Consider the following 23,287-nt stretch of genomic DNA (forward strand, 5'->3'; position numbering starts at 1 on the left):
CACACACACACACACACACACACACACACACACACACACACACACACACACACACACACACACACACACACACACACACACACACACACACACACACACACACACAACAGCCTGAGTGTCTTTGAGAGAGGCCTCTATTCACATTCAGCAGGCAAATAATAGCGACTGACAGGCAAGCAGCTCAAAATGAGGTAAAGCTAATACTATTCATGTGAGAAGACATCTACAGTATGCCTGTGTGTGCGAGCGCGTGTGTAAGAGGTGTCAATCAGGGCCGTAAATGAAGTTGGGTAGCGTGAGTGACGTGGCCGGGGGGCAGGTCTGTCTGTCTGTCAAATGAGAAGAGAAAGGAATGAACAGTGTGAAAAACGAGGAGATTCCGACAGGGATGATCTGAAAAGGAAGAATCTACTCCAATTGTTGTTAAAGAGCAGGAGAGTGAGGCCATTGAGAGTTCAAGAGTTGTAAAGTTCAGACAGAAGGGAAAAAAAAGAGAGTTTGAGACAGAGAAGATCGGCACAAACATGTACAGGAGTTTCCAGCACTCTCAAACAAGAGTTAGCAGCATTAACTGAGTGTTTTAGCAGTGGTGCCATAGAAGAACCCTTTTTGGTTCCCATTCCCAAAATAACCTTTTTTTAGTGTGAAGAACATTTTAATAATCTAAAGTAACTTTTGAACAATGGAAAGAATCCATGGAAGGTTCTTCATGATGATGGCGTATAAATGACTGGTCATGTCCAGCATATGGCACTCGCATTGAACAAAGGTTTCTCTCCTCAACCACCACCAGTGTGCAGCATCCACTTGGATGATGCAACGGCAGCCACAGTACAACGGCACCAGTGCGCTCACCACACACCAGCTGGAGAGGAGAGAGAGCGATCGAGCCAATTCAGTTGATGGAGATTTTTAGGAGGCGAAACTCTGTCTGTCTGTTTTTTGTATTGTTATTTTCTACAAACCATATTACAAATGCATCGTCAGATTTAAGAACAGCGGTACAAGTGCGTGCCGAACCATGGTTGGAGAACGGAACGGTTACGCCCCTAATATATATATATATGTTGATAAACAGTAAAGACATTTCAAATAATGCTGTTCTTTTGCACTTTATCTTCATCAAAGGATCCAGAAAAACATGGTTTCACAGTTTCCACAAAAATATTAAGCAGCACAACTGTTTTCAACATTGGTAATCATAAGAAATGGTTCTTATTTAGGCTAGCTTATTTAGCTCAAATTTAGCTTTGCCATCACAGGAATACATTTTTAAAAGGCATTTAAAATAGAAAACAATAATTTTGAATTGTAATAATATTTCACAATATTACTGTTTTACTGTGAATCATAAGAGACTTTCAAAAACATTTTTAAAAATCTTATTGACCCCAAACTTTTGTACAGTGTGTATATTGTACAGTGTGCAACTGTGCGTGCATTAATGATTCAGCTGTACATTATGGGGGGGATTTTTCAGTGACTCTTTCTGCTGGTTATGTCTTTTTGAGTGAGTCATTTACTTATTGGTTCAACTGATTCATTAAAAAAACATTATTTTTTAGGAATTAAACATTTACTCACTGCATACCAATTTGCATGCTCATAAAGTCCTTGAATAGTATTTAGTGAGTCATAGAATAATTGCTCATAAAGTCCTTGAATAGTATTTAGTGAGTCATATGCCCTGTCCCAAATGGAACCCTAAGCACTCGCGGTCTTCCTCTGAGTCCGCACTTTCGCGACGTAACGCCGCTTTGAATGTCGGGAAGAAGTCTGCTGTGGAGTCCGCATCAGCGCGGGCTCGGCAAAAGTGCGCATCAAGGGCGCAAATCGACCGCAGAGGGGGCGCTCGCGAGCACCCTTCTGAGATCTAAAAATGACAAATGGGACACACTACGGTCTCACGGACTTAACGGACACGCGCACGCGGCAGCCATTGTAAGTCCACAAGACCGAAAGTGCACATGAAGTGTGCCATTTGGGACAGGGCCATAGAATAATTTACACAACTGATTCATTTAAAAAAACACTTCCTTGTTCCTTCAGGGCAATGTGCAGAAGTTAAATTTGCTGTGGTTTAGTTTAGAACTATTTTTATTGGTGAAGCAAAAAAATAAAGCAAGTTACTCAATAATAATTTCTTGTTAAATTAACAGCTATATAAAAGCAATATTACCCTTTTCCATTATTTTAGTAATGGTAGTTTTGACCTACAACAATAAAACAGTAACATCCATCCACGCTGAAAAGAAGTAAAATATTTTTGATGGAAAAGTTGATAGATTTTTTTATATCCAGGGCTGGGAAACAAGATCTATTTTTGATTAATTTTCATCCTTTTTTTTTTTGGTCGATTCTCAAAAGCCACGAATAATTTTTTTTCCATGTAAATTCAATAGTATCTGATTGACGTTAATCTAAAAGTCACGAAAGTGTATAATTTGCACACGTTTTCAAGCCTTGCCAATTTAAGCAATCAAGCGAAAGAGAACCCGTGCGCTGAGAAGTTTTGTGTGCGCACACACCCGAAGCGCGTCTGGAGCAAATATTAAAATTAATTCTCTTTCATGTCTCCCTGTGCCTAAACTGGCAAATTCACACAGATTTGTCTCAAAATGCCTGCCTTTGCAAATATCCAAGTAAAAAGTTATGGCTTATTATCCAAGTCGGTTGTGGCTTAAGTTAAATGTAGAGAAAGAATGCATGTGCATGCCATCATTATATTGGGTCCGTGCATTAGTCTTAAAGCGACAGCAGCCTAATATTCCTGCTGCTAATCAAACTACAAAAGACAAAGAAATCACTCTTTGCTCTTTACTGAATACCGTTTCTGTAACTTAAATAAGGATTAACCTTTATTTAATTTGTATGCAGTGTTATTTTACAGAATAGATTACTTTATTCAGTTTCTGTACTTGCCTACCTGAAAAACATTAAAAGCACTGATTATTTAATTTGTATCTTTGTTCTTTTGTATTTATTCATTTGTGCTATTGCTTGTAGTTAAATTTTTTGTTTTTATTTATTAATGACTGTTTACTTGTCTTTAGTCTTTGAAATTTAGTTAGTAGTTTTAGCTGTGGTATCGAAATTGGAATCGAGAATTGTTAAATTTCACTGGTATCTCAAATTGTAGGTGCCATAACCTTATTTATTACAATACAAGGATAAATGGCTCAATTGTGGCTTTTTGTGGTGGTGCCAGTGAAAATTTAATCATTGAATTAAATGAATCGAATCGAATTGAGATCTTGTGAATAGGAATCGAATCCAATCGGGACATCAGAATCGATAGCCAGCTATGTCCTTCACACTCAGTTTTCTCAAAATCTGGGCAAAACTGAGTCAAACCCATGTCAAATTGACTCAATGTGTAGTTATATTATTATTATGTGTTTGTGTGTGTGTGTATTTATATGTGTGAATGTGGGTTTACAACAATTTAATACCCACAAACTTATATGACTGCATGTATGGGAGTTTTAAATTGAATGTCCAGGCTGGCTGTCTTGCTAAGCATTTAGATAAAGAGAGCTTTGAATGAGCTTTGGTTTGAATTCTTCTATCCCGACAGGTCGGGCGTAATGCGATTCTTGTTAGCATAGCTGTAAACATGGGTGGTAATAGCCTGTGTCTAAAACACTCACAAGGAGGTCTAAGTACATCTGTAAACGTCATTAGAGCAAAATGATCAGTAGAAAGAGGGCCAAGAAAAGAACAGAAGAGAGAAAAAAGGAGTGATGCCTTTTAAGCAGGTGTTTACCCAGAGACCTGGAGCAGAAAGCCAAACAGTGGGGGCGTGAGGTTGGGTCACACTTCTCAGAGCCAAGGAATTTCTTGTCATTTAAGAAATGGCGGGGATCTTTTTTTGTCTGCATACAGACAAAATGTCTGGGGTTTTTTTTCCCTGTGACTTTCAAACACTAGGCTAGAGTTTGTTTGTGAAATAAATTCTGGTGACCAAAGGTGAGTAAACATCAGCATCAACAAAAGCCAAAACCGCAAGGAGCCGCTAAATGACGGAGAAGCAGCTCTAGGAGTCTGTCTATCAGTGTCCAGTGCGGTTGTTGGTGAGACAGGTGTCAGTGTGTCCGTGTCTTTGTTTTTGTTGTTGGATTTACTTTCTTTAATGTCCCTGCCAGCGTTCATCCCCTGACGTTTTGCGGTTTGGCCCTTTGACAAGGATGCGTGGAAGGAGAAGACCTCGGAACGTCGCGAGCAGCTGAAAGGTCAGGAGAATGTTCCGGACTTCACAGCAGCTCATTACGGAGAATCTGCAGGATGCGGTCAGAAAAAAATGACAACCTGTCAGTCCAGAAAGGCAAAAGTTGACATGGTGGCAGCTACACAGCACATGCCTGCCCTTCCTCTCACTCTCTTTCCCTCACTCTCTTTTTCTTCAGGGTGACATCAAGAGTGATCGACCTCATTTAGACCTTTCAGAGTTATTTCTACATCAGACCACACGGAGGACAAAAAAAATCACATCCCCAGAGATCTTTTTATGAAACTCTGGCAAAAAAAAAAAAGATTTTTCGAAATTGTAAATAAAACCAAGCTTATTTGGAGTATGTTTAATAAATAAAAAAATCTATTTCAAAATTACACGTTTAATTCAATGTGTTACAGTACGTGCCATTTCTTTATAGTTATTTGTGAAATTTACTAGCAATTTCTAAATGAAAACTGTTATATTTTTCATTTTGAAAATATAATTAAATATAAAATATAATTTATGCACCTCTCATGGGAAAAATCATGGGACCACTTATTTATATCCAAATCCAACAATTTAGCCAAAAAAGATATAATATAGTATAATATTTTTAAACTTATTAAATATAATTTCTGGCATCAAAAAGAATTGCCATCCGTCAAACAAAAAGATAGTCCCATCCCTAATTCCTGCCATTGGTGGAGCCAATGTTGCCGAGTCAGGCTGGTTGAAATCCGTGTAAAAAAAAAAAAAGACTGTTTACTAGCAATGCACAATTTTCACAGACTACACTGACAATTGAAGTATAACTTGTAATGAAATGTTATCTTTTTCTCCAGGTGTTTTTGGCCGTCTGGATAAGAGTCTTGCCCTCTCTCTGACCCCTAAAGCCTTCACCACAGACAGAGACGAGACACAAAGTTATTTTCAATTTAAAATAAAGGTCGGATTTTCCTGTGTGACCCTTGACCTTTGAGTTTGAGCATCATCATGCGAGTCTGTGAGCGGGTGAGAAGGAACAGAGAGAGCAGGCGGAAAAAGAGTGCTGGGTTGAACTGGGAATTCTCTGACACCTGGTGGAGCTCCATCTGACAAAAAACCAGACTGATCAACCATGCATACACAAAACACACCCACCCAAGTGCCCCTCTACAATCACAATGGCTTCGACTCTAATGGGATGCCCATTTGATGTTAAACCCAGCACACACACTCCCTGCCATTCTATCCATGGCTGCTACATGTTGTATTTGACTGATGATAGTCAACACATACACATGTTTCCCCTCTTCCTCTTTATATGGGAAAATCCTCAAATGCAGGCAGCTGGCCCCAGGTCAGTGGACACAATGGCAGGGAAGTGCATTGCTGTGTCAAGCCCTGTCTTGTCAGATCCTATATCAGCTTTCCCAAGCAGGGGCCCGCGGGGCCGGGACTAGAGCTCAGAGAGTATTCTGCAGCAGTTAAAGAATTAAAATGGATTATCAGAGATCTCATATTTCAGACATCACCCTCTCCTGATGAACTAAATGAGATGGTCCTCGCCAAGCAGTTGTGTGACTAAGAGCCAGTGCGAGTGACGTGGACTTTACTTGAGAATGTGTCATGCCTCTGCCGCGAGTTACATCACTTTGACGGCCTAAAAGGCTCCTATGAGACAAGTGTGCCCAAAGAACAGCATAATTACCAATGTTTTTGAGTTTCATATTGGTGCCACATCACAATTTATTCCCAGGAAACAACTGTTGAGAGCAAAAAAATATATGTTCTTAATATATTAGTCTTGTTTCTAAGTAAAAAAATATGTAAATATCCTTAAAACAAGGATTTATTTTCTTTACAGAAATATACACTACGGTTTAAAAACAAAATATTTTTTGGGATATTTTATACACATCATATTTGTGGCTTGGTGAAAATGTTGTCATGGCAAGTAAAAATATTTTTAAAAAAACCAGCAAGCATTATGTTTATGTTTTAAGGTCTGGTTTAAAAGTTTCCACAAAGGAAAACAGAATATTGTGCTGTAGCTTGTCTTAAACCTATCAACTCCCATAAAGCCGGACACTGTCTATTGATACCTACTGTATATAAACAGAAAAAAATTGAACAGTTCAACACGGTAAAATCAGTACTATACTGTGATAACTATATTTTTTAGCACTGAAAGAGGGAGAACAGGACACACACAAACACAGATGACTGAAAGTGTTGAAACTAGCTTTTTTTTTTGTCAGAATCACAAATGGCACTGGACTCACCCCAAACCACACACACAAACACCTGCATACAGTACATGCGAGCAATGTTTTTTGGAGGACCCGACTAGCCCGTCATCCAGACAGGAGGCTATGGTTGGCGTGACAATGCTATCCCAACTAACATCTGTATGGTAACTTAGGGCACAACGACTACAGGCCTAATCCCTACACTGACTGAAAGAGACACAAACAAAAAAACAAACCTCAAACTCAGGACCCGGTCCAGGATGCTCACTGTCTCTGTTTCTCCATTTCTCACCATTGTGCAAGAGAGTGTGAAGGCCAGGATTGCCTGTCCAGTTTAAGGGATTTGAATTAATGCAACATGTTTTGATTGCTGGACAGCTACAACTGAACACAAAGGGCGACTTGAACAGCACCAGCCTCTGATCCCCAAGGCAATGATTCACTCCTTTAGATGAGTGCAGTGGATGTGTAGGACTCTAAGAAGAGCACTGTTGAAGCAAGCAACAAAATAACAAAAAAGACCAGAGACCAAACACAATGCAACGTTGCAGTGGGTTATATGGTTATGTGTGGCCCATCAGCACACTCCACTGTCACGCAGAGAGAACTACAATCTAGGAGATTCACCACCATCTACGGCAAAACTGATCTAAAGCCTGCTTTTTAACATGAACCAATACACACACAATAACAATTAATAATATAACAAAATATCATATATAACATTTTAAAATATATTTTTTTGTACTTTATCTCATTTTATTTTTTGTTATTGTTGTGTAAAAAGTAATATGTACCCTTATGCTAAGGAAAAGGCACATTATACAGTCAGTCAAATTAAGTTGACACCAATATCTCAGCGGATTTCATGGCATGTTTAGCAGACACAGAAGAGGATAGACAGGGTGATTGACAGGTGAAGGGCGGGACAGCTTTATAAGCAGGTGAAGTGTGTGCTTTCACTTTGATCAGATTGTGTGTGTGTGTGTGTGTGTGTGCCAGGCATGGGAAATTTTAAGGCTGACAGAGTGTGTAGTTGACAGGCATGGGGAAGTCTCGGGTTGAAAAAGCATTCTTGAGTAAATACTCCGGAGGGCTTTGTTGTTTGAAGCTAAATCAAAGAGCACTTAGAATGATCACCAGCCAGGAGAACCAAGCTGTACATTTGTGAAACAATGTGACAACCTGAAATGCGGCTGTCTTAAAAACCCCTAAAGGAGGAGAAACTAAACACTCGCTCAATTACTTCCAGTCAGGTTTTCAAGGGGCTGGAAATAAATGTAGTGCCTTCAAAACTCCAAACAAGTGCAGGTTATAAATGAGCACAATTAAAATAGAACCATTCTGTGATTTGTGGAATATAAAAGTTCAAACTCAAAGGTGATTCTTGTTTATTATTTTGTTGCATTTATGTTTGTTATAGGAATTACACTACAAAACTAGTGCTACCCTGACACCTATTGTTCACAAGGCTGAACTCCAGTTCAAACTTCGGACACTAGAAAAATGATCTAAGATCATTCTAAGAAATAAGTTCAATGATGGACATCACAGTTTTCAGTAACCCCATTGAGAGACAGCACATTATCAAGATGGTTTTTGCTAAAAGATAATGGAAAAGAGATAACAGTTGTCTGGTTAGGGATTTTGGCGAGTCACTGACAGACAGTCCCAGATCACCAACAGATACAACTGCCTTTGAATAAAGCAGTTCATTGTAATACAGAAAAATATTTAGAATCACAAAATAAGGGTATGTGAATCTTAATCCAATCAACATGGATTACAAAACGTCCATGTACACATAATACTTGGCACTTTCATAGTGCCAATTCTGTCATTTGTACCATGGGTGAATGCTGATGGTTTCAGTTAAAAAGACAAACAAACAAAAAGGAACCAACGTCTATGGAGCAATGATACAACCATACAGTTGAACATGTCATGACACTTCTGAAATCAACTGTATGGAGTAAAAATGCCACTGAAATTGAAAAAAAGCCCCAGATATTAATAATATGTGGTCAAAAAATGTTCCATATTTTTCTTTCATATTTTATGTATACAATAAACGTTTGAGATCAATGTTTTTAAAAGAAGTCTTATGCTCACCAAGGCTGCATTTACTTGATCAAAAATACAGTAAAAACGGTATATTGTGAAATATTTTTATAATTTAAAATAAGTATTTTCTATTTGAATCTATTTTAAATTGCAATTTATTTACCTGATAGTAAAGCCGAATTTTCAGCAACATTACTCCAGTCTTCAGTGTCACATGATCCGGTAACTCTTTATAATAAGGTCTCATTTGTTAACATTAGTTAATGTATTAACTAACATGAACTAACAATAAGCAATACATTTGATACAGAATTTATTCATCTTTGAGACTATTAGTTAAAAAAAAAACTGTCATTCATTTTTTGTTCATGTTAGTTCACAGTGCATTAACTAATGTTAACAAATACAACTTTTGATTATAACAATGTAAATGTTCAAATTAACAAACTAAGACTAAATATTGCAGAAGTATTGTTCATTCTTAGTTAATAATGTTAACTAACGAAATCTTATTATAAAGTGTTACCCATGATCCTTCAGAAATCATTCTAATATGCAAATTTGCTGCTCAAGAAACTTTTCTTATTATTATCAATGTTAAAAACAGCTGTGTTGCTTTTATTTTTGCAGAAACAGTGATACTTTTTTCAGGATTCTTTAATGAATACAAAGTTAAAAAGATCAGCATTTATTTGAAATTGATCTAATGCCTTGCTGAATAAAAGTATTTATTTATTTCAGGAAAAAGTCTTACATGGAAGTGTAATTAATTTCTTATATATATTTCATATTATTCAGTTAATTTCTGACACATGGATAGTATAAATAAACATACTGCCTCAAAAACTAAAAAATAGTCAAATATATCTTCCTTCACTGTCCAAAAAGCTATGTTGGTCTGACCTCAGGTCACATTAAGAAAGTTTAAGAGGTCAAAAACTCTTCCATTTTCACACTCTCTCACCCAAACCCCCAATATTTTTCCTCTTTCACCTTATAACTCACTGAATCACTGAAGTGATAACACATCCCACAGTACACCTCTTTATAGGTATGGTTTGATGAGGTCAAAGAGTGCAGATGTTCTCGGATACCATGCAGGTATTGTTTTGATTTTCTCTCTATATGCACAGACCATGAATATCCTATTCATTTCACCAGGTACAGCGTGAGCATTATACACAATAACAAACATTCCTACTGACATGACACAAGCAATGCAAAATCCACAAAATCTGTGAAAAAAAAGAGGCAGACACCAGCTAAAGTCGCTAGAGCGTGAGTTGATAGGTGCACTGAATCAGGGACAGCATCTGAAACATGACAGCTGAGATATGACTTTATAATCCACAAACAGAAGCCTGAAATCAGTCAACTTATTATTTATTTAAAGAGTACAGAAAAACTTTCAGCTCAGTAAGTCTTAATGGTTGAAAAATTAATAAAAAGAGCATCTCACAAATGCTTGATAATAATTAGTGCTTCATGCTAATAAAAATCCGGACCCTGCCATTTTCGGATGCAGTCAATCTGTTAATGATTTAATTTGAATGAAATTTAATTTTCAATAGTTTGACATGGAGAGACTTGACTAACATCTAGCACAGATTAAGGTCTTAAAAATGGGGGGCTTGTTGAAGCAGGTCTGGATTATTCTAGAATTTCAGTTTTCACAGGGTGCAATCTGATACTGCGCTACTAAAATATTTCAAAACTGCCTTTGCTAGTGTGACAATCCTGTCATGGTTAAAAGCAAAGGTTATGTGATTTAAAGGTTAATAGGCCTATGTTTTCCAAAGTGATCTGATATTTTCTGATATAGTTAATAAATATTAACTAATCGTTACATTTTATTCTGCATCAGTACAATCTCTCTATCACATAAGCATAATTCAAATTTTTATAAGTTAAATTAAAACTTTCTTACTGTAGTATCTGACAAAAATAATGTATTTCTTTATAACAAAATATGCATTATATATATTGTAAAGGCATATGACACTTGACCTTTTACAGAAAACTGAAGGTGTTATAAACACCACAAAACACAACAACAGGAATGAAACAGCCTGAGGGAGAGAGAAAGAAAGAGAAACAAAAGAAAGACAAGAAGGTAGGCAGGCTTAGATGTTTTAAAAAATGTCTTCTATAAAATATTCTCAATAATACTCTATTCCAAATAGGCCTACAATTAAATGCATAAAACTATTTCCAGTGATCCGGCAGCACTTCATAAACTGTGTTGTGGAGAAGAGTGTTTGGTGTTGTTCTGTTCGTGCACATCACATGAAAAAGCAACATTATCCTCAGCTCCTTTGTCAGGCAGTTTGTAATGAGCCTGTAATGAGTTCATGTAAAATGCAGCAGGGAGATCATCTATCTCACCCAGAGCAAGGGTCCTCACAGCACTAAACTGATACAGAGGCCCTATATCAACCTCTCAATGTACAGTAGGAGGGAGCGAAGGCCATCTATCATAAAGGTATACAGGGTGTGTGATGACATGGCTGCTCTCTGCTGTATTTTCAGACAGAATAAAGATAACAGATCAGTTGAAAAAATTATTTTTGTTTGTACAACAGTTAGAAGAAACTATTTGACAATTACTAGCCTCCTCCTTACTAACTGAAATTATTTTTTCAGAATGGGGAAATAGCCTACGGTTTAATAACTAACTCCTGCATCCCAAAACAGGTTTGGGGTAACGTTATATCCATAAGTTTGTAAGGGATACAAGATAGGCTATAATAACCTAGTTTTGATAGTTTCTGACATTCCTTAGCCTATCAGATAATTACTGGTATAGGCTATATCTGTTACCTACTAGATTAATAACAGTCTATATTCCAATTTATAAATTAGATAGCCTACCACATGTCCACTAATAATATTTTCCACACTCTCAACAAAACCAAAAGCCAGCAAAGAAATCAGTGGCGAGACTGCCGACAGCAGTGAACCTTGACCGTTCAGCAGAACCGGTCCAGTCCGAAGTGGTGGTAAGTTAGTCCGCCGAATTCCGACATATCTGACTGCTGCAAATTTCAATTTTTCGGGTGAGACGAGAAAAAACTACACACTCGTTGTTTAACACTGTGCGTACAACAGCTTCTACTAAATCAATTTACCATACACATGTATGATTCACCACTTAAAATACTCCAGTGCACAGGCTGCTCTGACTCATTCATAGACTTACCGATTAGTTCACAAATAATCTGTTGATCTCCACTTGATTGAATTGATGCCAAAGTCGCCGTGTGTGTTTGTTGCCAGACGACTGCAAACCTTCAGGAGAAACGTTGGTAAAAAAAAATTAAACTGTTGCCGTTAAAGGCGATCTCCTTCACTTGTGGAACTTTTAAACATTTTCACACGATATTTTAGACTAGAGTATGTTAGCTGTTGCCAACCATTGACATGTTCATGATTTCAACAGTGTCTAAGCAACGGACGCAACTGTAAACTCTCCATCACTGTTTACTTTTCCCTCGCGTTGTTTTCCTAAACACTACGGTAAACTTTAACATCTTCCGGGTTGTTCCAGCAGTCAGGATCAGGATTAATTGATATTTTTGTAGTAGGCAGCAGGCCTACCATTTACAAACAAACCCGAGAGATTCTTTAAATAATAGGCCTAAGTAGTTTTTTCGAGGAATGTTTTGGTTATTTTTCATAACTGCTTTATTGTCCAATTATACACTTACACACATATTTAAATATTAAACCATTAGCACCTTACTTTCGCATAAACGGCTTTATTATATGTTATTTATGAGCACGTAATGTTTTTCACATACAATAATCTTACTACGTTATACCACAACGAATTGTTCTTGAGAGTCGGGTCCTTTTTAATGTTTCAGTCGATTTGTTTATGAATCGAACTAAATCGGTCCGAGCAGCTCTTTGAACTTTGACAATTTTTTAAATAATCAAATAGCAGAAATGCTATATACACAGCCAGGCCTACTGAAAATATGTATGATGGATAGTATTTTATTTGTGCACGTACTAATTGAATAAGTAAAGCACTGTTTATTATTTATTATTAAATCAGTATGTTGTATAGCATTTCTGCTATTTGATTATTCTAAAGATCTAATCTTTTTTTTAATTAATAAAAAATATTATTCTAAGTTCTAACATAAATGTTAAACGACTATTTTATGACCTGAATAATGACTGCAAACAAACAGGGTTTTTGTATTGGTGCTTTGAAACGAACTGTTTAAAAGAACCGATTCGCTGTGATAAGTCGTATGTCCGACTAGTGAAAGAGGGGTCCCTTACCATAAGTATTTTATAGGCACTGTAGTCTTTATTTCAACAAAATGAACGGCTGGACGGCCACTAAAAACTACATTTCCCAGTAGACAATTGAAACGCAGGTGCAGCGACAACTTGTTGCCTCGTGAGAGAAATAGGGGTGACCTCCGCAATCACCGGAGTAGTGGAAAAGCCTCTGTCATTTCTAAACCAGCTGAAAATGGTAAGACAAAAGATTATTCCAAATATATATGAAAGTGTGTATTTTACTGTCAATATATGATCACGTTAGCGGAAAGTGACAGTTTTATCCTACTTTAAGAATTATAGCAGAACCTAAACTTTTGCAGTTATCTGTTAGATCAGATGTATCATGTAGGCTACTGTTAGGGAACCAAGAATTGCATAATGTTGATTACACTTGTTAGAATATAACACTCAAGAACTTTTGTTTGCACATGTGATATTCCTTTTATCGAACAGTTAAAGGCATTTTGAGGTGTATTGCTATAAGTCATAGATTAGTGATTCTGAATATAATGCAAATACATTAATTTGCTACAAATGAAGGTTTCTGCAGAATTGCCATATAGTGAAAGGGAATTATTTGAAGAAATGTATAAATGTCTCCCAGTTTAAAAATATCCCACTCAGCACTTCATTCTGGCAGAGTTTGCCAGGACTATTTATGTTCGTGGTGAGCCTCCTGAGCTTCTCTGTCCTGAGTGGTTGATTAAGATCAGTTATTTTCTTTGCTACCTTACATGACATCTATTGTTTATAATTCTATCTCTCTTGTTTCGCTGTAGGCTGAGCCTATTAGAGTCCTGGTTACCGGCGCCGCAGGGCAGATCGCATACTCTCTGCTGTACGGAATCGCAAAGGGAGATGTCTTCGGTAAAGATCAGGTAAAGGCAGGATTTGGCTTATGTAATGTCCCGTCACATCCAATTAAAGGATGTTGTATATCATTCATGCTGTTTGACTAATTCCAGGAATAGGCACCATATATGTCTTTGACAGTCCATGTCTGATGTGATTAATACTTAGGTGCAGGTCAAAACTATATTGTGACAGTTGTGCAAGTAATGCACTAACGTTCACTTTCCCTCTCTCTTTCAGCCCCTGGTTTTGGTTCTGTTGGACATTACTCCCATGTTGCCTGTGTTGGAGGGTGTTGTTATGGAGCTGCAGGACTGTGCCCTCCCACTTCTGAGAGGTACACTCGCACAGAATGGACTGTCATGAGGCCCTGTGTTCTCTAGTCTTTGTGCCAGTTATGCAGTCTTAAAGGCCTGTGTTTTCACTGCACAAATGACGAGAGCTCAGAGCAATCTGATTGGCTGCCTGTATGATCCCAAGCTGAAAGGGCAGCTAAACTTAGAATTGTGGTTCCCATCAGAGGATGGTATGGGAAGGTTGACAGTGTGTGAGCTGTCAAGTGTATGGAACAAAACTAACAACCCAAAACTCTGGAGTGCCAAACTGGATGGGTGAAACAAAATACGCCATTGGTCACATTTCACCCCAAAGAAAAAAATCAGTGGCTTTATGTATATATGAACAATATATTTGCATTGTGACATTACATTCTTAACAATCACCAATTTTTTTATTTAAAACAAAAAAAAATTTTTTTATGAATAATAAATACATGACAGAGCTACTTTCTTCTGACGAACACAAAGGAAGATATTTTGAAGAACGATTGGAACTTTGGCACCATTGACTTCCATAGTATTTTTTTTTTTTCTACTATGGAAGTCAATGGTGCCAAACAACTGTTTGGTTCCAATCGTTCTTCAAAATATCTTCCTTTGTGTTCAGCAGAAGAAAGAAACTCATACAGGTTTGCAACAACTTGAGGGTGAGTAAATGATGACAGAATTTTCATTTTTGGGTGGAGTATCCCTTTAAGTTCTTTCCATCGATCAATTTCTTACTTTCACATTTAAAAGATTCCATGAGGTTAACTTATACCCTACTTGGTCAGTCTGCACAAATAACGATCGACATGCTTGTTTTCTTTGCGGCCCCTTTAAATACAGTTTTTAAAAAAGACCAAGCATTCGATCTACATCAGAGCATCAGAGCGTCCACGAATCTTTCTACGTTGTTGTTGGCAGGGCGGCGAGAGCGAATTTCGCCGCTCTCGCCGGTGAGGGTGTGAACGCACAGAGTCCAACAAATATTACCATGATATATACTTAATGTAATGTAAATAATACATTATTATTAGGTGTTCAAGCACGAAGTGCTGAAAACCTATTGTAATTGTAAGGATTTTTATTATTAGGTGTTCAAGCACGAAGTGCTGAAAACCTATTGTATTTGTACTGATTTTTATTATTATTATTATTATTATTATTTTTCTTCCGCCGTAAAACGCATCGTGCAGCCCAAACCGTAAGTGCTAGAGACTTGAAACTTGGCCAGTAGGTAGTACAAAAATCGAGGAGAGGTTATCAAATTATGAGCCCGATTGGCCCATAGGTGGCGCTATAGCAACCAATTGCACAAAACTGCTCATAACTCCTAGACCGTAAGTCGTAGACTCAAGTGTCTTATATCACTGGAAAGCTGGTCACCTGACGAAAAAAACGTATATCTCCGATTTAATTTCCGCCAATATAGATTTTCCGCCATTTTGAATTTTGTCAAAAAACTACTTTTGCGAACTAGTCCCTGGTTTTTTGTCCGATCGGAACCAAACCAGTGCAGAAATGTTCTTTGGAGTCTGAATGTTAATAATTATTGAAAAAAAGTTGAAATTTCGATTTTCGGTCGCTAGGGGGCGCAAAATGAACATTGTGGGAGGAGCCTATTTTACTAAAATGGCTATAACTCGATAAGGAAATGAGATAGCTTCACCAAACTTGGTACACATGTGAATGAGTTCAATCTGAGGTCACAGTAAAAAAATCGCAACGATCGAACACTAGGTGGCGCTATAACATGAAAAAAACATATAAAGGGCTGACCGTTAGTCCGATTGACCTGAAAATTGGTATGCAGTGTCTTGGTCCAAGGCCCCATGTATGTGTAAGAGGACATTGGCGTATCTCAAAAAACATGGCCGCCATCGACCAATGAAGTTGAGATGAGGTTAACGGAGGCCAATTGTAACGAAACTCGATGGGCATGTTCGACTCATGGCCCAAGAGGTCTGTAAGAGTTTTGAAAGAAATCGGCCACTAGTTGGCGCTAACGAGTTTTACGGCTCTGTAATCACGTGGTGTTGCACACATCCCCCCAAAATGCATATCATTTGATAGATCTCCTCATTGTGAACAACTTTGCCTCTAGAACCATTGCTGTCAATCAAATCGTTCATTAAATATTCACGAATATGTTAAAAACCTACTTTTGCGAACTAGTCCCTGGTTTTTCGCCCGATCAAAACCAAACCAGTCTAGGACAATTCTCTGGACTCTCTAGATCAATAATTATTGAAAAAAAGTTGAACTTTTCCCTTTGGTTTGCTATAACAGGGTCATTTAGAAAATGGGCGTGGCAAAATACACTCAAAAGCCTATAAATCCTAAATAAAAACTCAGAACTTCACAATAATTGGTGAGCATATGTGACATACCATCATTAACAAGCATGCAAAATTTTATGGAGATCGGACCATAGGTGGCGCTATAACTGTTAAAAAGCTTTAAAACCATATATTTCCTATGGTAAATTGCCTGTTTTGGCTGTAAATGGTCTTTTCCATCAATTATGTCAGTGGTTAAATGTATGCTAAATAAAACTTAAAGTCTTTTGATGCTTTTATGCTTAACGGCCTTAAAGGCCTTAACTGCTTGAACACCGCTAAATGCTGCTAGTTATTATTATTATTCTTCTGCCGTAAAACGCATCGTGCAGACCAAACCGTAAGTGCTAGAGACTTGAAACTTTGTCAGATGGTAGTACAAAAATCGAGGAGAGCTTATCAAATTATGAGCCCGATTGGCCCATAGGTGGCGCTATAGCAACCAATTGCGCAAAACTGCTCATAACTCCTAGACCGTAAATCGTAGACTCAAGTGTCTTATATCATTGGAAAGCTGGACTCCTGACTTAAAAAACGTATATCTCCGATTTCATTTCCGTCATGATAGATTTTCCGCCATTTTGAATTTTGTCAAAAAACGACTTTTGCGAACTAGTCCCTGATTTTTTGCCCGATCGGAACCAAACCAGTGCACAAATGTTCTGTGGAGTTTGAATATAAATTATAATCGTAAAAAAGTTGAAATTTCGATTTCCGGTCGCTAGGGGGCGCAAAAAGAACGTTGTGGGAGGAGCCTATTTTACGAAAACGACTATAACTCCAGAAGTAAATTAGGTAGGTTCACCAAACTTGGTACAGTTGTGCATGAGTTCAATCTGAGGTCACAGTAAAAAAATCGCGACGATCGAACACTAGGTGGCGCTATAACATGAAAAAAACATATAAAGGACTGACCGTTAGTCCGATTGACTTGAAAATTGGTATGCAGTGTCTTGGTCCAAGGCCCCATGTATGTCTATGAGGACATTGGCGTATCTCAAAAAACATGGCCGCCATTGACCAATGAAGTTGGAGCCCCTATGAGACGAGGTTAACGGAGGCCAATCGGAACGAAACTCGATGGGCATGTTCGACTCATGGCCTAAGAGGTCTGTAAGAGTTTTGAAAGAAATCGGCCACTAGTTGGCGCTAACGAGTTTTACGGCTCTGTAATCACGTGGTGTTGCACACATCCCCCCAAAATGCATATCATTTTATAGATATCCTCATGGTTAACAACTTTGCCTCTAGAACCATTGCTGTCAATCAAATCGTTCATTAAATATTCACGAATATGTTAAAAACCTACTTTTGCGAACTAGTCCCTGGTTTTTCGCCCGATCAAAACCAGACCAGTCTAGGACAATTCTCTGGACTCTCTAGATCAATAATTATCAAAAAAAAGTTTAACTTTGCCCTTTGGTTCACTGTAACAGGGTCATTTAGAAAAGGGGCGTGTCAAAATACACTCAAAAGCCTATAAATCATAAATGAAAACTCAGAACTTGACAAAAATTGATGAGCATATGTGTCATACCATGTTGAGGAAGCATGCAAAGTTTCATGGAGATCGGACCATAGGTGGCGCTATAACTGTTAAAAAGCTTTAAAACCATATATTTCCTATGGTAAATTGCCTCTATTGGCTGTAAATGGTCTTTTCCATCTATGATCGTAAAATTTCCATATCTTAATGTTTAAAACCAGTGCAGTACAATTATCTGGACTCTCTAGATCAATAATTATCAGAAAAGGTGTAATTTCTTCATTTGAATGGCTGTAATAGTGTAAATTGGATGGCTATAACATTTTGGATGGCTATAACAGCCAATAAGTGGTATTTTACTGCCCCCTGCTGTCATTTCATCATACTACTCCCTAAAATTGTTATATATAATTGAAATTTAGACTTTATTAAATCATTATTTTAACATTTACAATCACATTTTGTCCAAATTCATCTATTGCTCTGTACTCTCTAGAACAATAATTATCAGAAAATGTATAACTTGTAATGTATAACATTTGGATGACTAAAATAGGGTCACTTCAATATGTAGCCTTGACCGAAAGCCAATATCTTTTCAATGAATGCTCATAGCTTCTTAAAAAAAGGTCAAGCATGGCTAACAAAGTGATATTTTACTGCCCCCTGCTGTCATTTTCATCATACTACTCCCTAATATTGTTATAGTTCATATTTAGACTTTCTAAAATCATTATTTTAACATTTACTATCACATTTTGTAAAAATGCATCTATTGGAGTATTATGGACTGCATTTATTTATTTTATTTATTACTCTTTACAATTGTGTCACAGGAAGGCTGAAAACGAAAGTTTTTATTTATACAACTGTTTATAGTCTGTAATACCACTGTTGTCCAATAGATGGAGCAGCAGTATTATACAAATGCTGAAGGAGTATTGTTCATTCTTAGTTAATGCTAACTAATGTAGTTAACATTAACTAAGAATGAACAATACTCCTTCAGCATTTGTTAATCTTTGTTAATGTTAATTTCAACATTTACAAATACTTTATTTAAATCTTGTTAACATTAGTTAATGCACTGTGAACTAACATGAACTAACAATGAACAGCTGGATTTGTATTAACTAACGTTAACAAAGATGAACAAAAACAGTAACAAATGTATTGTTCATGGTTAGTTAATGTTAATTAATACATTAATGTTTAATAAATTAACCTTATTGTAAAGTGTTACCGACATTTTTAATCTTTTTTTTAATCAGCTTTCAGCATTGGCTAACAAACAAATGCTTAAAGCTATTTTTTTATTAAAAAAATACCAAAGTGGTATTTTACTGCCCCTTGCTGTCATTTCATCATACTACTCCCTAATATTGTTTTATAATTCATATTTAGAATTTCTAAAATCATTATTTCAACATTTACAATCACATTTTGTCCAAATTCATCTATTGGAGTATTATGGACTGCATTTATTTATTTTATTTATTACTATTTACAATTGTGTCACAGGAAGGCTGAAAACGAAAGTATAACGTTGGGCCACGCCCCCCAAGGACAAATTCACTCATAACTCGAAAACAGAAAGTCGCTGCACGCTCAAATTTTAATGGTAAGGTTCTCTCGGGGTTCTTGATCCAAATCTATCGTCGCGGGGCTCGGGAACGCCCCCAATCTTTAGATAATTTTTTCATTATCTCGTTCCCGAGATATAAGTGAAAACCAAATTTCCATTCATTTATTTCAACTGTATATAGTCTGTAATACCACTGTTATCCAATAGATGGAGCAGCAGCATTATACAAATGCTGAAGGAGTATTGTTCATTCTTAGTTAATGTTAACTAATGTAGTTAACATTAACTAAGAATGAACAATACTCCTTCAGCATTTGTTAATCTTTGTTAATGTTAATTTCAACATTTACAAATACTTTATTAAAATCTTGTTAACATTAGTTAATGCACTGTGAACTAACCTGAACCAAAGAGTATAGAAGAACAAGAGGCGAAACTCCGATGCTTTTCTGGTAACAGCCGCTAGGTGGCGCGGCCGCCATTTTGGGGTGAAAATTCCAACTGGAGTTACTGGGCAACAGCACAGATAACAGTTTTTTAGGTAGTTTTTCTTGCATTTTTATGCAACTTTACACATTTACTACTATTATTAGTTACCAACTCCACTAGGCCTGAAATATATTTTGTACGTTTTAATCCCCTGGATCGTGCTACAAACATGATGATCTTAACATGATGCATTGGTGTGTCCGTTATCTGTGTTTTTTTGTTTACATAGGCTTGCTTTAACGGTCATTAATATAAAATAGTACTGCAAAAAAACCAGTTTACTGTAAAGCTATTCTATTGCTGTTATATATTTATTGTCCAACATTTACATTTTAGTACAATTACATTTATTTGCTGAATTCATTTATTTCATTGAACTTATTTTTGTATGTAAGGTTATGTGTACCTCCTGGGAAACGGTCTAACGTTATAACTTTATGAACTTACATCACTTTATTCTTCTTACCTGTCAAACTTAATGTAGAGATTAATATAATTAATTAAATCCTTAAACTTCCCTGTCTCAAGTTATGTGGGGGAAAAGCCTAGTAGCAACTTCTTTTTAACGGATATAACGTTAACTGTTGTAAATTAAAATAATCACCTAATTATTTCAACCTAAAAATGACCTCTGCACTGGACTAAATATATGTATAATATATGACTGCCGAGTCGCTTTCACCCCAAAATGGCGGACGCGTAGGGCTGCTGCTGGGCGCTGGTGTTGCAATGGAACGTTCTATTGGCTTTCACTTCTTGTCAATATACGTTCTTTGCCTGAACTAACAATGAACAGCTGGATTTGTATTAACTAACGTTAACACTAGAAGTGCCAGAATTCCATAACTACTAGAACTGCCACAAGCGGTCATTTTGACCGTTAGATTGCAAACTCTATATCTTTAATGATAAATACCCAATTGAGAGATTAATGCATTTGTTGTATTAGGATATCTTTTAAAAACAAAACAACACCAAACTGTACATTTTAAAAAGTTTAATTATACATTTATAAATAATAATATCAGTAGCCCGTAATTATCGCATAGGGCCTATTCACAACAGAGCTATATTTCCATATCCCTTCAACATAACTCAGAACAAGATAATAACAACTAAAAGTATCTTATTTAGATATTCTTTTGACAGTGAGAGAGACAATGTCACGGTTTATGAATTCGCTGTCTCCTTTCTCGTCTTGTTGTGTGTGTGTGTGCGTGGTCGCTGATCAATGCAGCTGATCAGCACGTGCGCTCTGATCAAGGCGCCAGCTGCAACTGATCAGCGATTCGACCCTTTTCAGTGTTACTGTTCTCGCCTAGTCTTTGGGTGTTTCTCAAAACCAAGAATGCAAAGAACGGACTTGTGTTCTTGGGGAGAACGCTCTTGCTAGTTGTTCTTGGAAGAATGAACTCACAAGCTAACGAGCACACAGAACGCTGCTGACAGTTTGAGACGATGTGTTCTTGCTGGTATTGCGCAATAATACCCCCGCACAGACACCGTCTGCAGTACCCAAACATAACGAGAATTATTGACGATAACAGCCAGGCTGCAATGGTCTCTTGGCTGTGGGGAAAAACGAGTCTGTGAGCAAACTGGCCGGTTGGCTCGATAGCTGACGTTACACCCGCAGGCGCTTATGGAGATTCTCACTTCCGAAAACGTTTGAGCACATTTTCGATTAGCCATACATTTTCGTAAAAATGCCAATATTTGAAATCTACACAGTTGATTTCTCGCATCAAATGTTCTCAGAAGTGAATTTAGTGATGAAATAGTGTACGTAATTGTAGAAAAACGAAATACTGTATTGACCTGCCTCTCCTTCCTCGAATGCCGAATTGAATGCTGGGATATTTCTGCCGTCAAGTCAACACAAGTTACCAACCGATGCATCCTTGGTAAAATGGGCGTGTCAAGAACACATCCGGGATTTTTAACTGTTCTTGCCAAAATGCAAACTTGTGTATTGGGACAGTACTTGGGCCACAAAAGATGACGTTTCACAAGAACACAAGGACACAAGTACAGACAAGAACACAGATTGAGAAAGGCCCTTTGTCAGATCGTTGTGGATTTTTCCTGCGTGTTTGTTCCCTGCCTGTATACGTTTTCCGTGTGTCATCCCGTGTTCAACACTCCTGGTTCAGCACTCACTCCAGCGTCCCTGTGCTGCCAAGGGCTTCATACCGGACATTTGCACACCTTAACTCTCCCAGCATCTGACCAGCTCTCAATAAACATATCTGTCATTTTGCAATTGAATCTTCTGATTATTTCCTAATAGACAAAGGTCAACCGCGAGAAATGTAACAAAAGAATACCGCGAAATTCAGTGCGGTCAATATGACCGTCTATGGCCGAAATAGGTAAATATGTTCATTTGTTTGTTTGCCTTATGTGTAATTTATATTAAAAACATTTTAAATGAAAATACAGACACTTTTAGGAAAAGTCAGGTACCAGCAGGAGATTTTTTTTTTTTTCAACAAAGTTATTGCAGATATAAAATTCAAAACGGTCAAAATGACCGTCGTGGCCATTCTAGTGTTAACAAAGATGAACAAAAACAGGAACAAATGTATTGCTCATGGTTAGTTCATGTTAATTAATACATTAACTAATGTTTAATAAATGAACCTTATTGTAAAGTGTTACCGACATTTTTAATCTTTTTTTATCAGCTTTCAGCATTGGCTAACAAACAAACGCTTAAAGCAATTTTTTTATTAGTTTTAATATAGTTTTATATTATTACATCACAAAGAAATATGTGAAATGCATGCTTATACACCATTAAAAGAGATTTTCACAATAACATATCCCATGTGTGTGTGTGTGTGTGTGTGTGTAAGCATATGTCTACATATGAATGCAAAAGCACTTGTGAAAACACTTTATTAATAAGTACAGTGGCCAGCAGAGGGCAGTAGAAGACCACTTATTGGCTCACTTTCATTTTGACACACTTGATTTTCACCAGTAAATCACAGCACTAAAGCAAACCAGTTTTTCCATGTTAACTATTATAACACAATCATTTTTTGTCAGAGTTTATCACTTCATTTTTATTGGCCCTTCACATCAATGCAGCAATGTGGTAAATCATGGTAAATCACGATAGAAACATGGTAAATCATAGTAAAAAATACTATTACATGGTGGATCATGGCAAATCATGCTAGCAATGTGATGAATCATGGTAAATCATGCTACAATCCTGGTAAATCATTCTAGAATGTGGTATATCATGGTAAATCATCCTATAACATGGTAAATGATGGTAAACTGTGGTAAATCATGCTAGATTCATGATAAATCATACTGGAACATGGTAGATCATGAAAAATCACACTAAATTTGGTATATCATGGTAAATCATGCTAAAACATGGTCTATTCCA

The 23,287-nt window shown here is 37.0% G+C and overlaps 2 protein-coding genes across 2 annotated transcripts in view; one reads left to right on the forward strand and one right to left on the reverse strand.

Moving 5' to 3' along the window:
- Positions 1 to 11,790, reverse strand: part of wdpcp (WD repeat containing planar cell polarity effector) — a 70,507-nt gene extending 58,717 nt beyond the window's left edge. The window contains 1 exon segment of the mRNA XM_056264312.1: positions 11,711 to 11,790. The gene's annotated coding sequence lies outside the window, so the exon portion shown is untranslated.
- Positions 11,791 to 12,870: 1,080 nt separating this feature from the next.
- Positions 12,871 to 23,287, forward strand: part of mdh1ab (malate dehydrogenase 1Ab, NAD (soluble)) — a 37,567-nt gene continuing 27,150 nt past the window's right edge. Inside the window, exons 1-3 of the mRNA XM_056264316.1 lie at positions 12,871 to 13,003; positions 13,590 to 13,688; positions 13,903 to 13,999. Of these exons, the coding sequence (XP_056120291.1) occupies positions 13,001 to 13,003; positions 13,590 to 13,688; positions 13,903 to 13,999 (199 nt within the window). The 5' untranslated portion in view covers positions 12,871 to 13,000. The remainder of the gene's footprint in view (positions 13,004 to 13,589; positions 13,689 to 13,902; positions 14,000 to 23,287) is intronic.

This window comes from Rhinichthys klamathensis, unplaced genomic scaffold (genome assembly GCF_029890125.1).
Source record: "Rhinichthys klamathensis goyatoka isolate OS25496 unplaced genomic scaffold, OSU_Roscu_1.1 h1tg000220l_1, whole genome shotgun sequence".
Lineage (NCBI taxonomy): Eukaryota > Metazoa > Chordata > Actinopteri > Cypriniformes > Leuciscidae > Rhinichthys > Rhinichthys klamathensis.